Source organism: Miniopterus schreibersii, assembly GCF_964146895.1.
Source record: "Miniopterus schreibersii genome assembly, chromosome: 7".
Lineage (NCBI taxonomy): Eukaryota > Metazoa > Chordata > Mammalia > Chiroptera > Miniopteridae > Miniopterus > Miniopterus schreibersii.
In genome coordinates this window covers 82,676,272-82,689,335 of record NC_138108.1, presented here as the reverse complement: position 1 = coordinate 82,689,335, position 13,064 = coordinate 82,676,272, and the positions used below count along the sequence as shown (strand labels likewise).

The following is a 13,064-nucleotide window of genomic DNA, read 5'->3' as shown; positions in this document are numbered from 1 at the left end:
TTGATTGGCTGCCTCCTGCACGCCCCCCAGTGGGGATGAAGCCCATAGCCTGGGCATGTGTCCTGACTGGGAATGGAACCTTGATCTCCTGGATCATGGGTTGATGCTCAACCACTGAGCCCCACTGGCTGGGCTGTTTTTCTCTTTTATTTAGGTTTTCATCACTGAACTATTTCATCACATAAATATTTAAATTAATATAGAAAATAATTATGAATAACTGTGATTAGAGACCCAGATTGTTGAAGATAAAATTAATAAAACAGTTAATTGGTTAGAACTGATTTATATCACAGATGGAAATGGGTAATCTTTATATAGTTAGCAACCTTAGGACTAAACTAGAACTATTCAGGAAGAGTGTTAGATCATATTTCTCATTAGCTACACTTGGTTTTGTAAAAGTAGCTATCTCTTCAAAGTATGGGCTGCCATTCCTTGAATTTGAAAAGTACGTTACCAAATTGGTTGTAGTTCATTGACAATCTAAATGAATTGCACGTATGGCAAGCCCATGGCGTGTTTGGGCTGGACGTACATGTTGCTAGACTTTCCTGAACCTCCAGGTTTGTGAATGATGCTATATGATTTATCTCATTAAATTAAGTATGCTGGATTCAAGATTTGCCAAAATTATCATTCTGTTCTTCAGTTTTCTCAAACGTAGCGTTCCATTCCTTGGTTTATCTACAACTACTTTCAGTCTAGAATGATAACTTTATTTTATTTTCAGTACCTGGACTAGCAGTTGATTTATCTGGTATTTTCACACATTCACACACACACACACACACACACACACTCTCACACTTTTTTAGCTTTCACAGTGCTTCCCAAGCCATTCCAGTTGTTTATACTGAAGAAGGTAACATTTTTATGGCACACATAGGTAAAAGGATGACACCAATGGATCTTGTTAGTGCCCTCAGCCACTGGCCCAGCTGCCTGAGGGTTTAAAGGATCCATAAGTCCCTCACTCATTTGCAACCTACAAGTATTTGGGGACTTAGTGTTTGGAAAGCTCAATACTAGCCAGGTTATTTTGTGTATTACTTCAAGTAAAGGCACAGTAAGTAGACTAAAGAAACAAGCCACACTTACTGATAGATGTGGGGCTTGGCTGGGTTCACTCATTGCCTGAGGCTTTCCTTGAGTTTGCAGCCATGGCCAGCAGAACTGCCTCTGTCTGCCCCTTCAGGGATAGCTCGTGAACAGTGGATGCAGCAGAGGGTTAAACATGTAACATCCAAGGATCTATCTACATTTATGTGATGAAGTACATACATTATCAAAATTCAAGGAAAGGCAGAAACATTTGAATATATTCTTTGTTTAAAGAAAAGATTTGTCCCTCAGGAAGCACTTACCTTCCATCTTTTAAAGTGGTTTATTGTTCACCAGATTTGCACATCGGAATCAGTAGGGCCGCTTTTGTGAAACTCAAGTGCCTCTCACTGCGACTGATTCAGCATTCTGAGAGGTGGCACCATCCTGCCTTAAAAACACTTAGGAAAATTTGAAATTTCTCTTTAATATATTTTCTCACGTTTTGAGCTAGAATGTTGAGTATATAAAGGAAAACCTTAAAAGCCTCATGTGTTGCCCTGGCCAGTGGGCTCATTGGTTAGTGTTGGTCTGCAGGTTTGATTCCCCGTCAAGGGCACATACCTGGGTTGCAGGCTCGATCCCCTGGTCGGGGCACCTGTGGGAGGCAAACAATTGATGTGCTTCTCACATCAATGTTTCTCTCCCCCCACCCCCACCTCCCTGCCACTCTCTCTAAAGACCAATGGGAAAAATATCCTCAGGCAAGGCTTAAAAAACCCCCAAAACCCTCACGTGTTTGGATTATCTCATCATACTCATTTTTTCTCCAGAGAAATAAATGAGCAGATATCAATAAAACACTTTTAAAAATAGAAGAAGAGCCCTGCCGGGCGTGGCTCAGCGGTTGAGCATCGACCTAAGATCCAAGCAATCGGGATTCAATTCCCGGTCAGGGCACATGCCCGGTTGCGGGCTTGATCAATGACTCTCTCATCATTGATGTTTCTGTCTCTCTCCCTCTCCTTTCCTCTCTCTGAAATCAATAAAGATATATTTAAAAAATAATAATAAAAATAGAAGAAGAAAAAATAATTAAGTAGGACATATAGGAGAACAAATAGGAAAAACAAAAATATAACCTGGGCAAAAACGATACAGAAGTACTAAGGAATCTTTAAAGCACAGCTGTGAGGGATAGGAGACAGTAGAACCAGCACAGCCATGGAAACACGGGTCGAGAACCGTCTTGAAGGCCTCCTGTAGCTGGGACCACGCTCTCCCACAGCCCAGTCAGGGAGCAGGTGGGGTGTATGGGGTGAGGTGGCCGATGTGCTCTTGCTGAGAATCCTGTGCTCTCCAACTAAAGCTTCCCACTGATAAGCTAGGATTCTTCTAAAAATAGAGATTTAATACAGTGGTTTTCATTTCAAACCCTACCATAGTTTTCTTTTGTTTTCTTTTAGGGTTCAATTAAGGACCAATTAAAAGCATATGGAGCTCTTACTGAGAATGTGACTAGGAAATACACCCGTCAGATTCTGGAGGGTGTCCATTATTTGCACAGTAATATGATTGTTCATAGAGATATCAAAGGTAGGTAATGAGGTATTTTTTATTTTAAGTACACAGTTCTTTTGTGTGTGAATATGAATGAAACGAGTAATATGGTTAAGAAATGTAACATTTAAATTAATACATCTGCCTTGAAAATACCATAGGAAACAGTTCTGCTTTCTCATGGACTCAGTCAGTATTCCAGCTTGTCCTGATGTTCACGTCTCCACAGTGGGCAGCTCCCCTGTGAGATTCACAGATCAGTCAGGTTCAAGTGATCATAAAAACTGAGACCGTGTTTCATGTATGGAGCACAGGCTTAGAGTGTAATGGCTAAGAGAGAGCTCTGACACTAGATGGCCTTGTTCTTGGCTTTATCTGTCATTAATCCCGTTCCTCGCACAAGACACAGAGTCCCTCTCTGCCTCCGTTCTTGTAGTCAACAAGGATGCTGATAATGCCCAACTCATGGGATTCTCATAAGGATTAAATGAGTTAATCCATATGATATACTTAAAATAGTGTCTGGCATGTAGAAAGCATTCAGAGAGCCATGGTGACAGTGTACTTTATGTCGAGATCATATTTCATTAAAGCCCTTGGAGTGGGTGTTATTACCTGGGGAGAAAGTAAGAGGGAGAAAGAGAGCCTAAAACTGAGCTGTGGTGAACTTCACCGCAGTTAAGCTTACTTTTTAAAACTCAGCTGTTTTCAGGGATCAGGTATGTAAGGTAAATGCATGAAGTGAGACAGAGGTGAGTGGTGATGTGTAAAATTTGAGGGTGCTTAAAATCCTGTACTGCAAAGCATACCTGGAGGTTTGAGTCTATAAAAACTGAAGTTTGGTTCCATAAATATTGGGTTGTGACCCCAAATTAAACGATGACTCCATTCAGTCAACTGATAACAATAATAAATATACACATATAAAAATAATAAAATACATTTTTATTGGTCTTCCTGAGGGCTCTTACGAGCTGCCAGGTATTGACAGCCTTCCTGTGGTGACCACATCTGAACATGGCCATGTTTAGGCTGAAGAGACACCTCTGACCAGTGTCTGATAATGTGGTAGAATCTGCTGCAGGTGCCGAGCCAGATCCTGTGCACGAGAGGAGCTACTAGTGAGCCAGAGAATGAGGAGGCTCGTGATTAAAAGAAATAGGAGCCTGTCTTTCATTTCAAGACCCACCCAGCTTAGGCAGACCTCAGTTGTCAAGTACAAAAGCTGATAGCTTAAGGAAGCACATAGGGAAATTATTCTATAAGGAATGATCTCTGTTCAAGCCAGTCTCTCTTTAGTAATCATGCTGAGACAAGGTAAAGGAACCAAGGGGAGCTATTGCCACGTGGACCTTGCCAGAAGGAGTGACGAACCATATTGGTAAAATGAGGAGGTTAGAAACAAGCTGATTTAAAATCATTATAGGGCAAATATATTGACAGGAGAAAAGGTATAAAATTAGATGGGCAAATGGTCACAAGTTTGTAAAATAAAAGTATAACCTAGAAGAAAAATTTTCATATGATTAACAGTGGTTATTTCCAAATGGCAGGGTGAGTGATAATTGTTTTCTTTGGCATAGTTTTTACTTTTTCTCTATTTCGCAAATTTTATGAGAAATTTTTACATTGTAAGGGAAAAAGAAAGATAGTTGATGGCTTTTAAGTTTAAACCTGTGAGTTTATGGGTTTATGAAACAGGCTAACAACTAATTGATCCTTATTGCTAAGGAATGAACTCATTTCACAGCAGATTCCTTTATTCTGCCTTTCTTTTACTAATTACACCATTGAGGACCACACAGTGGATGAAACGAAACTTGTCTTTATAGAAGTATTTTGACTAACAAATGAAGAAGGAATGATGGAATAGTGCCAATTTACAGCCGCTAATGAATTAGTAGGTATAAGCATTAAACATGAACAGCTGCTGACACCTAAAACAGAGACAGTTGAGCATGACATACTTCCTATCACTTGGACTACATTATCATATCTATGAAGTAGTTTTGCAAAAAAAAGGAGAAAAGAATCTGAGTCTGATCAAGCCTCTAGATTCAGCTACCAAATTTTAGAATTATAGAACGTATCTATCAGACAGATGAACATGTTAAATATGATGCCTTGGGATGGAGTCAGCAAAACCTAGACAGTGGGAAAGCTACAGGCAAACAACTTAGATTCCTCATAAATTGCAAAGGAAAAAGACTAGAGGGAGCTTTCGATTGGGAAAGACTTAAAAGATATATTGAGTCTCAGTGTATGGAACTTCCTTGGCTTCTGATTTTTACAAAACTGTAAAAACCACTGAGTATATATTTAACATTATTAAGGAGTTGTTATCCATCCTGTTAGGTGTAATAAGAGTCATTATCTTTTAAAGCTATGTATTGAATTGTTGATCGTGATGTCTTGAATTTGTTTCAAATAATATAAGATGGGAGAGGGAGTGGCTGGCAGCACAGTTGGGGAAGATTTCCAGATGGTTGTTGGGGTTTGGAGATGGGTATGTATACTATTCTGATTTTGTGTGTGTTTGAAAAATCTCCTTAATAGTTTGCTTTTAAGGTATCCAAAATAAGTTTTGAAAACTTAGGAGTCTATATTGGGAACATGACTACACGTTTTCTACCCAGCCCTTTGTATGGATGGGCATTGATTCAACCTTGGTGATTACTCCTCAGAGATAGCTCTCCCTGTCTGTGATCTGCCTGGGACTGTGCCTGCCCAGCTTGTAGCTAGTAAAATCTGGCTTGTTTGTTGTCCTTCCCCTGGTTAAATATTTTAGAGATAGTGGCTTTATGACCGAGCCCTCTTTACATGATGCAGAGTGAGATGTTCAACAGGGTAGACAGTGCTGTTCTACAGAATCACCTGTATGTGTCTCACTTGGGCTTCTGGCATGCAGAGAATGCATCCTATCCCCCCTGCAGAGAGGCTGTGGAGAGCCCCATCCACTAGGCTGGGCATTTGCTGGGAGAACACAAAGACAAGTACAGAAGCTCACAGTGGGAATGCACAGGATACATTCTCTCCTGTCCAAATGTAGCTTTCCTCCACTATTCACTGTCCTTAGAGGCCATTAAAAAAAAAGAATAAGAGAATAAGGATTTTTAAAAATATAAAACATGGTTAAGCCCTGGCCAGTGTGGCTCAATTTGTTGAGCGTCATTCCATACACTGAAAGGTCACCGGTTCGATTCCTGGTCAGGGCACATGCCCAGGTTGTGGGTTCGATCTCCAGTCAGGGTGTGTATGGGATCAGTGTTTCTCTCTCCCTCTCTCTCAAAAATCAATAAAAAAAATATTTACAAGGCCTTTCATCATTTCCCCTCACTCAAAAAAATACATAGTTAAGGTTACAGGAGACTTAAAAATAACAAAGTAGCCCTGGCCGCTGTGGCTCAGTTGAGTGTCATCCCATGCACCACAGGGTTGCTGGTTCAGTTCTAGGTCAGGGCACATGCTTGGGTTGCAGACCTGGGGGGCCTGCAGGAGGCAGCTGATCCATGTTCCACTCTCACATTGATGTTTCTATCTCTCTCTCCCTCTCCTTTCCTCTCTCTGAAATCAATAAAGATATATTTTTAAAAATTAAAAAATAAACCTGTGGTGACCCCCCCAAAAAAGATTATACACAGATAGCTTTATTTTCAAGAAAGAAAAATAAGTAAAATGGATATAATATTAATGAATTTATCTCATTTTCTATGGACAAGTAAAATGAAAATGATCATAGGGAATTTGCTAAAAGGATGTGTTTATTTACACATAAAAAAATACTTATCAATGAGTTAAGACCAAAGTAAGCTCTATTTTAATGCAGGACTGCCCATGTATTATAAGAATCATATATTAGACTTGAAGGAATAAATTAAAAAATTAGATAAATTGCTTATTTAAAAACAGGTAGTTTATAGAAAAAGCTAAAAATGAGAATAGAAATAATTTACATAAGATAGAAACAAGACTTATAATCCCAGAAAAGAAGATTGAGTTTTAAAATGACAAATAAAGGGGAAAATAGAAAATAAAAAATAAATGAACTGAGCATCTGAATCATGGTCTCTGATATCATTAAAAGTAACCAGGCTCCTTGGAGAGATGTCTGACTCTAGGACTTGAGCAGGAAATATACAGGTAGAACCTGGAGCATCTAATAATGCCTGAAAGTAAGAAGATGCTAAAACCACCCCCAAACCAAAAACAGACAAGAACACAATGATGGGGTTGTGACAAAGGAACACAGGAGCCAGTGGAAAGAGTTCGCAATGGCCAAAGCTGGAACAGTGTGAGCAAAAAAAAGTCACATTGGTTTATACCCCAAAGTATAAAATAAATATCCATGTGTTCATACTGATGCAAACAAATGGTCGAATAAATAAATGAGAGAGAGAAGACAAATCTCTTGTGCAGAATAATTCCAAATAATTGATGTATCTACTCAGCCTGGAGTGTTAACTCCTGCCTCCTTCGCTGTGGGCTGCGCACGGTGAGCCCTTCACAGAGTGTAGTGGGGGGGAGGGGGGAAGACACTTAACAGTGGAGAATTCAACAAATTACCTCAAGCCAGGCAGTCAGTCTATTTATAATAAACTAAGTTTGTTATAAAAGTAAATGAAATTTTAAAACAGAAAGCTCTAAGAGAGCTTAGAAAAGATTTAAAATATATAGAAATTGAGAAGTAAAATTAATATAAAGCAAAACCCAATACTTAGAAAAACTATAAAATGTCAGGTAACTAACATTATGTTATATAGCAGGAGAAAAACATGCTAGAAGTTTTGATTATGAGGGTGCCTCAGGAACATTTTTCTTCTCGGGGAAATAAGCTTCAGCCACGAGCCTCTTGCTCTGTGACAGAGAAACCAGGCCCAAGAGCTCGCCGTTGCTTTCCATCCTGCTCTGGGCCCTTTCCCTTTCTCTTTCCCCCTCCCCTCCCTCCGCATCAGTGCTTTTCAATGGGAGAACCTTCCTCTTAGGTTTTAAAGCACACGCTTGACTAAAAATTTAGAATTTGTCTTGTAAATCCTGAATGCGCACTGTGTGACTGGCATTGCAACAGGTACTGTTTGGAAGATGAAAGTCAGCCCTTTTGGAGACACATTCAAAAGTCTGCTAAGTTTAATTCTCTGCTGCTGCTCTTTTATATTACATTCCAAACTGGCAATAAAGATAATGAAATAAGGATGTTTCTTATTTTTAGGTGCAAATATTCTGCGAGATTCAACTGGCAACGTCAAACTAGGAGATTTTGGGGCCAGCAAACGGCTTCAAACCATCTGTCTTTCGGGGACAGGAATGAAGTCTGTCACAGGCACGCCCTACTGGATGAGCCCGGAAGTGATCAGTGGAGAAGGCTATGGCAGGAAAGCAGACATCTGGTAGGCTAGATGCGGGGTTTGCCTGAAACACCTGCCTCACTTATTTCCACCAGGATGGAAATTACTGAGCCAGATTTCAATTAGCTTTTGTACTTTTGAAATAGGATGTCAGGATTACAAGGATGAATATTTTAATATGCCTCTTGGAAACGTAATTATTGACTAAACAGACTTCTTGAACCCGTCTTCGTTTCTTTATGAAGGATTTTATCTTAAGCAATTTCAACATCAGAAAACTATTTTTCATTTCCCTGAAGAACTTTAAAAGTAATTAATTTTATTGTTAGTCTCTTATAATTCAGTTATTCTTTAATTGCTTAGTCATTTTAAGCTAGAACATAAAATGGCCATTTCCTACTTCCTGTCAGAAAAGTTTTTAATAGATGCTCATTTTAGGCACCTAAAAGCAAACAAAGGATTTTTAATATTTGTATTTATAAAATAAAGGCCAAAAAATTATACTTAATGTCAGTTTAGAGAATTATATAAAGCAAAAATTACAAAACGAGTAATGCTTTATGCTTAACCATTGAGTCAGTCCTTAAATTGTGGCTTATTTTCATTGATTTTTATGTTTAAATTATGTTATATATATTTATAACCTTTTGATGAAACTAAACTTGAAATCGAGTCATACATGCATATGGACTTCACTCCGTTTCTCATTTTGTAGTTAACTGTCTCTTTCGTGACGGCATCATTTGTGTGACGTAATTGAAATCTCTCTCTAGGAGCGTGGGCTGCACTGTGGTAGAAATGCTGACCGAAAAACCGCCTTGGGCAGAGTATGAAGCAATGGCTGCCATCTTTAAAATCGCCACTCAGCCAACAAACCCAAAGCTGCCACCGCACGTCTCGGACTACACTCGCGATTTCCTCAAACGGATCTTTATAGAGGCCAAACTGAGACCTTCAGCGGGTGAACTCCTAAGGCACGTGTTTGTGCACTGTCATTAGCAGCTAGCATCCTCTCCTGTGCCTCTGCCTGGCTCCCATCGGTTCAGTCACCTTCTCTCTGACTGCACTTTTCTTTTTTATAAAAAAGAGATGGGGGAGAAAAAAAGACAAGAGGGAAAGTGTTTCTCTTGATTCTTGGTTAAATTTGTTTAATAATAGTAACCTAAATTTTTTATATTTAATCTTTTTTTCCCCTTACAAGAACTTGAAACTTTTTTTTTTTAATTTTTATAATGTACTGATGTGGTTCAGAGATTGTAAAGCACTTTAGTACAGGGCCACTCTTTCTCGTACAACAGATCATTTGGAATACCTAGAGACTGTAGTCTTCCTCTGTGTCACTGACAGACTGGTGGTGATGGAGAGACCTGGAAAACAAGAAGAGAATGATATGTACTTTGTAGTTTTTAATGATAGTATTTAAAATAGATTCTCATTTGTGGGTTTGAGCCCTAAACTTGAGTTTAGAGTGGGTACACAACTTAAAGAATATAGGTTCCTTCTTATATCTGTATTCTTTAGATTCCAACCTCTGTATACCAAGCTTTTTGCTCAGTAGGAATCTTGACAGAAAAAATGAATTTCCAGGAGGTATGTTTATTTGTTAATCCTAACCAGTGTAATAAGCAAATACACTATAAAAGGTCCATGTTAGTGGAGTCTATAAACCTTGTGGGATAGCTTTCTGTTTTAAAAAAAAGATACTATTTTATTTTAAAACAGATATGGGAAGTCAATGAGCAAATCCAAATTAAACGACAAAAGGAGGTTGCTTTAATTAAATGTGTGAGCAGTAGAAGAGACCACGTTTGCCAATCAACAGAAATAATGAAAAACAGAACTAAGTGTTGTTTAGTGTATTTTAAACTGTGTTCTTTACGTGAGGGAAAAAGTCCAAAATTAAGAGAATGGAGAAATAATCAAAATAATGTATATCTTCCTATTTCTAGCTCCTGATTCCCCATAGGTAACATTTCTTAGGAACTAAGAGTTTAACCTTAGTTAAACTTAGAGTGTCCATGAAGCTAGTGTCATGAGATAAAACCCTTGTTCTTGTGATCACAGAATACTAAAGCACCTCAAAAAACAGAAAAACAGTGGTTCTCAGGGTGGGGTAGGGCTAAGTTTCTCTTGGCATTTGGCAGTGCCTGGAGAGGGTTTTGGTTGTCACAACTTAGGTGGATGCTAGTGGCATCTGGTGAGTGGAGGTCAGGGGTGCTGCTAAACAAACCACAGTGTGTAAGGCCAGCACCTCCTGCCCACAAAGAGCATCCTGCTCGAAGTGTCAGAGTGCCAAAGTTAAGAAGCCCTGTGGTAAAGATCAACTTCTGTTACAAACTGATAACAGCCCTTGACAAAGCAGGTTCCTTACAAAAAGTAACCTTCAGAGAGAAAGTGATGTAATGCAGGATGCGTGTCTCACAAGAGCAGACGCCACTGCTTCAAGTCGGGCGAGTGATCTCAGCACATTAGCAGTCCGTCCTTACCAGCTGCACAGTGCACCCAAGTCAGGAGCTCCCGTTTTAGAAGCAAAATGAATTTAAACAGAGCTTATTGAACTCAGCTGCCTGTATATATTCTTTCCTCAATCAGTTTATAGTTGTGGGAGAAGAAAAGCATATCAAGACAAGTGTTAACTACTTTATAGGAAGGTTGAAACTGCCAGGTATTTCTAGTGTTATGTGTACACCAAGAGGAAGGACGGTGACTGGGGAATTCCACTGTATCTCATGGAGTTGTGCTGCTGAAAAATATGAATGATATCAGCAATGTGGCCGCTTGTAATATTTTTCAGTATATTGCAGCAAGTGCTAAGTACTTTATTTTTAAAGGTCTAGAAAACAGTAGTCCTCCTGGAGGCCCTCAATGTGATGCCTTTAATGGGGGACTCAGGTATTTTATTTTCTGCTAAAAAGTATGATCTTTAGGGACTCAGCTGTTTGTATCAAGGCTCCCATCTGCCATTCCCTGTAGGAAATTTGGGATTTCACCGGCTAGCCTGAGAAGAAGTCAGAGCACAAAGGTCCCCCCACATCCTATAATCAAAGGCAGTGCCTCACCAGGAAGAATATAAGTCTGTGGTCCCTTGCCTGAAAAATCAGTGGTCAAATCCTGTGCTGTAAACCTAGTCCCCAAGGATATGGATCTGTTATTTTCTTATCTTTTCTAAGTGAAGGCATCTCTTCTACTTGAGCAAGATCATAGTATCTGGACCAATGGGCTTTTCCTCTGTTTCTTTGTCTTGTGTGTTTGTGATTTGCTCCTGGCTCATTTTTGATCTGTCAGGGTAGCCAGAGGTGCAGAGCATGAGACAAACGGTCTTTAGGGAGAGATCTTGGGAGACTGAAACCCAAAGCAAAACTCTCTGCTTTTTTTCAGTCTCTCTTTTATTTTTAAATGCTCTAGAAAGTAAGTCACCTGAAAAGAAACTACTGCTTAGACACTGCTGCAGGAGACCTTTGTTTTATAGGAAAATATTATTAGCTATGGGAAAATACTGTTCTGTATGTAAAGACTTAAAAATAGACTGGTAGTTTACAGAGTTATTATATAAAATGTGATGTGAATTTATTTTAAACAAGTTGTAAAGGTACCAAAACCACAAGAAAAGTTAATATATATAAAAGCTACTAGAACAAAAAAGCTGGAAGTGGGATGAGGTGTGGAAGACAAAAGTAAATGTAAGAAAGAAGACTTTGAAACAGAACACCGTTATTTGGGGCAGTTAGATATAACACTCCACCTTTTTCTCTCTCTCTAATGTATGGATCAACAAATGAAATTTGAACTTTTTAAAATGACTCTAAATGTATTTTGTTTTTTAAATGCACAACTGATTCTTCTATACTGTCACGTTCCTTTGCTGAGGCTTGAAGTGGTCAGACTGCTGGCTTGTGCCTTCACAATGCGTTCTGCGTGGACCGCGGCCGACTTTGGTGCTGGAGAAGATTCGCTGGCAGTCTTACCTGTGCTTTTCAGGAAGTACCTTTCTACTTAGGCCTTGAGAGAGTCAGAATGGCATGACATAGGTTGGGCCCAAAACAAGATCTTTTACATTGCAAACAAAGTGTGCTGAATAAAAGGCTTGAAAAATACGACTGATGGACATTTTGATCGTATTTCTTTAAAATGTGTTTAAAAATATACAGACTGAAATTTTCAGTATGAATATCTTGAAAAATCTTCCATTTTCTCATTTACAAAACATGTCTCTAACCTGAAAAAATGGTTAAGGACTGTTGCCTTAGAAAGTTTTCAAAGACATCATCAGCCCTACATATTTACATGGAATTGGGATGCACAGGCTGAACTACAAAAAATTAAAACTCATTTTAGAGTAACTTGAATTGGCTTTCTCTTCAGAGTCTTTATCTCATTTTCAGTAGAAACTACATGAAAAGTGAAATTACTTGTTTAGGGTAACTTTCGGCTGCTCTACCTCTTACCTGTCAGATCTGGTCGGTGGTGTTTCTGAGGTGGAGTTGTGATAAGGTGCATGAGGTCATTAAGAAAATCAGATCTGAATAGTTTATAGGCATGACCAGGCTTGGGTTCAGAAGCCAAGATGTTGCCACATGCACACTCCTTGGTCTACTGCACAGTTCTGAGCCAGGGTTTCATCTGGAGGCCAGGGACCAATAGCTTGCATATAAAATCACCTGATGTCAATCAGTTATAGTAATCTATCAATTTTTAAAAATAGGGTGAATCTTTTTTATTTGTTTATTCAATAATTATGGCTTATTGTGTCAGGTACTAAATTAACTTACAGAGGCCACTGTCTAAGGAGGAAACATGGCAAACAAGACCCCAAGTGAAAGTTCAGCAATGATGTTCTAAATTCTTACTATTTTTTGTGATGTACGGAGATAGCAATTTTGGATAATTATTAGTGTTATAAACTAAAATATCATTAACAACGTGGATTAAAAGTATTCCCAAATCAGAGAGACCTCCCTTGGCCAAGCAGCCTCTCTCTCTTGGGACACCCTCTTATAAAACCCAGCCTCTGCTCAAACAGTTCCAGCAGTGGAGGGCATTTATTCCACAACATGGTGGTTTTTCCTTGTTTCTTTTAAAGAAAAAAATACTTTATTTTGGTCTAAATTGTTAAAATAC

At 38.9% G+C, this 13,064-nt stretch overlaps 1 protein-coding gene across 4 annotated transcripts in view; it reads left to right on the top strand.

Annotated features, from left to right (window-relative positions):
- Positions 1-12,033, top strand: part of MAP3K2 (mitogen-activated protein kinase kinase kinase 2) — a 65,914-nt gene extending 53,881 nt beyond the window's left edge. For 3 of the 4 annotated variants that reach the window (XM_081143051.1, XM_081143053.1, XM_081143052.1), the window contains exons 15-17: positions 2,511-2,640; positions 7,811-7,988; positions 8,720-12,033. In XM_081143051.1, the coding sequence (XP_080999177.1) occupies positions 2,511-2,640; positions 7,811-7,988; positions 8,720-8,945 (534 nt within the window). In that variant the 3' untranslated portion in view covers positions 8,946-12,033. The remainder of the gene's footprint in view (positions 1-2,510; positions 2,641-7,810; positions 7,989-8,719) is intronic. The other variant, XM_081143054.1, reaches the window with a different exon arrangement.
- Positions 12,034-13,064: the final 1,031 nt, after the last annotated feature.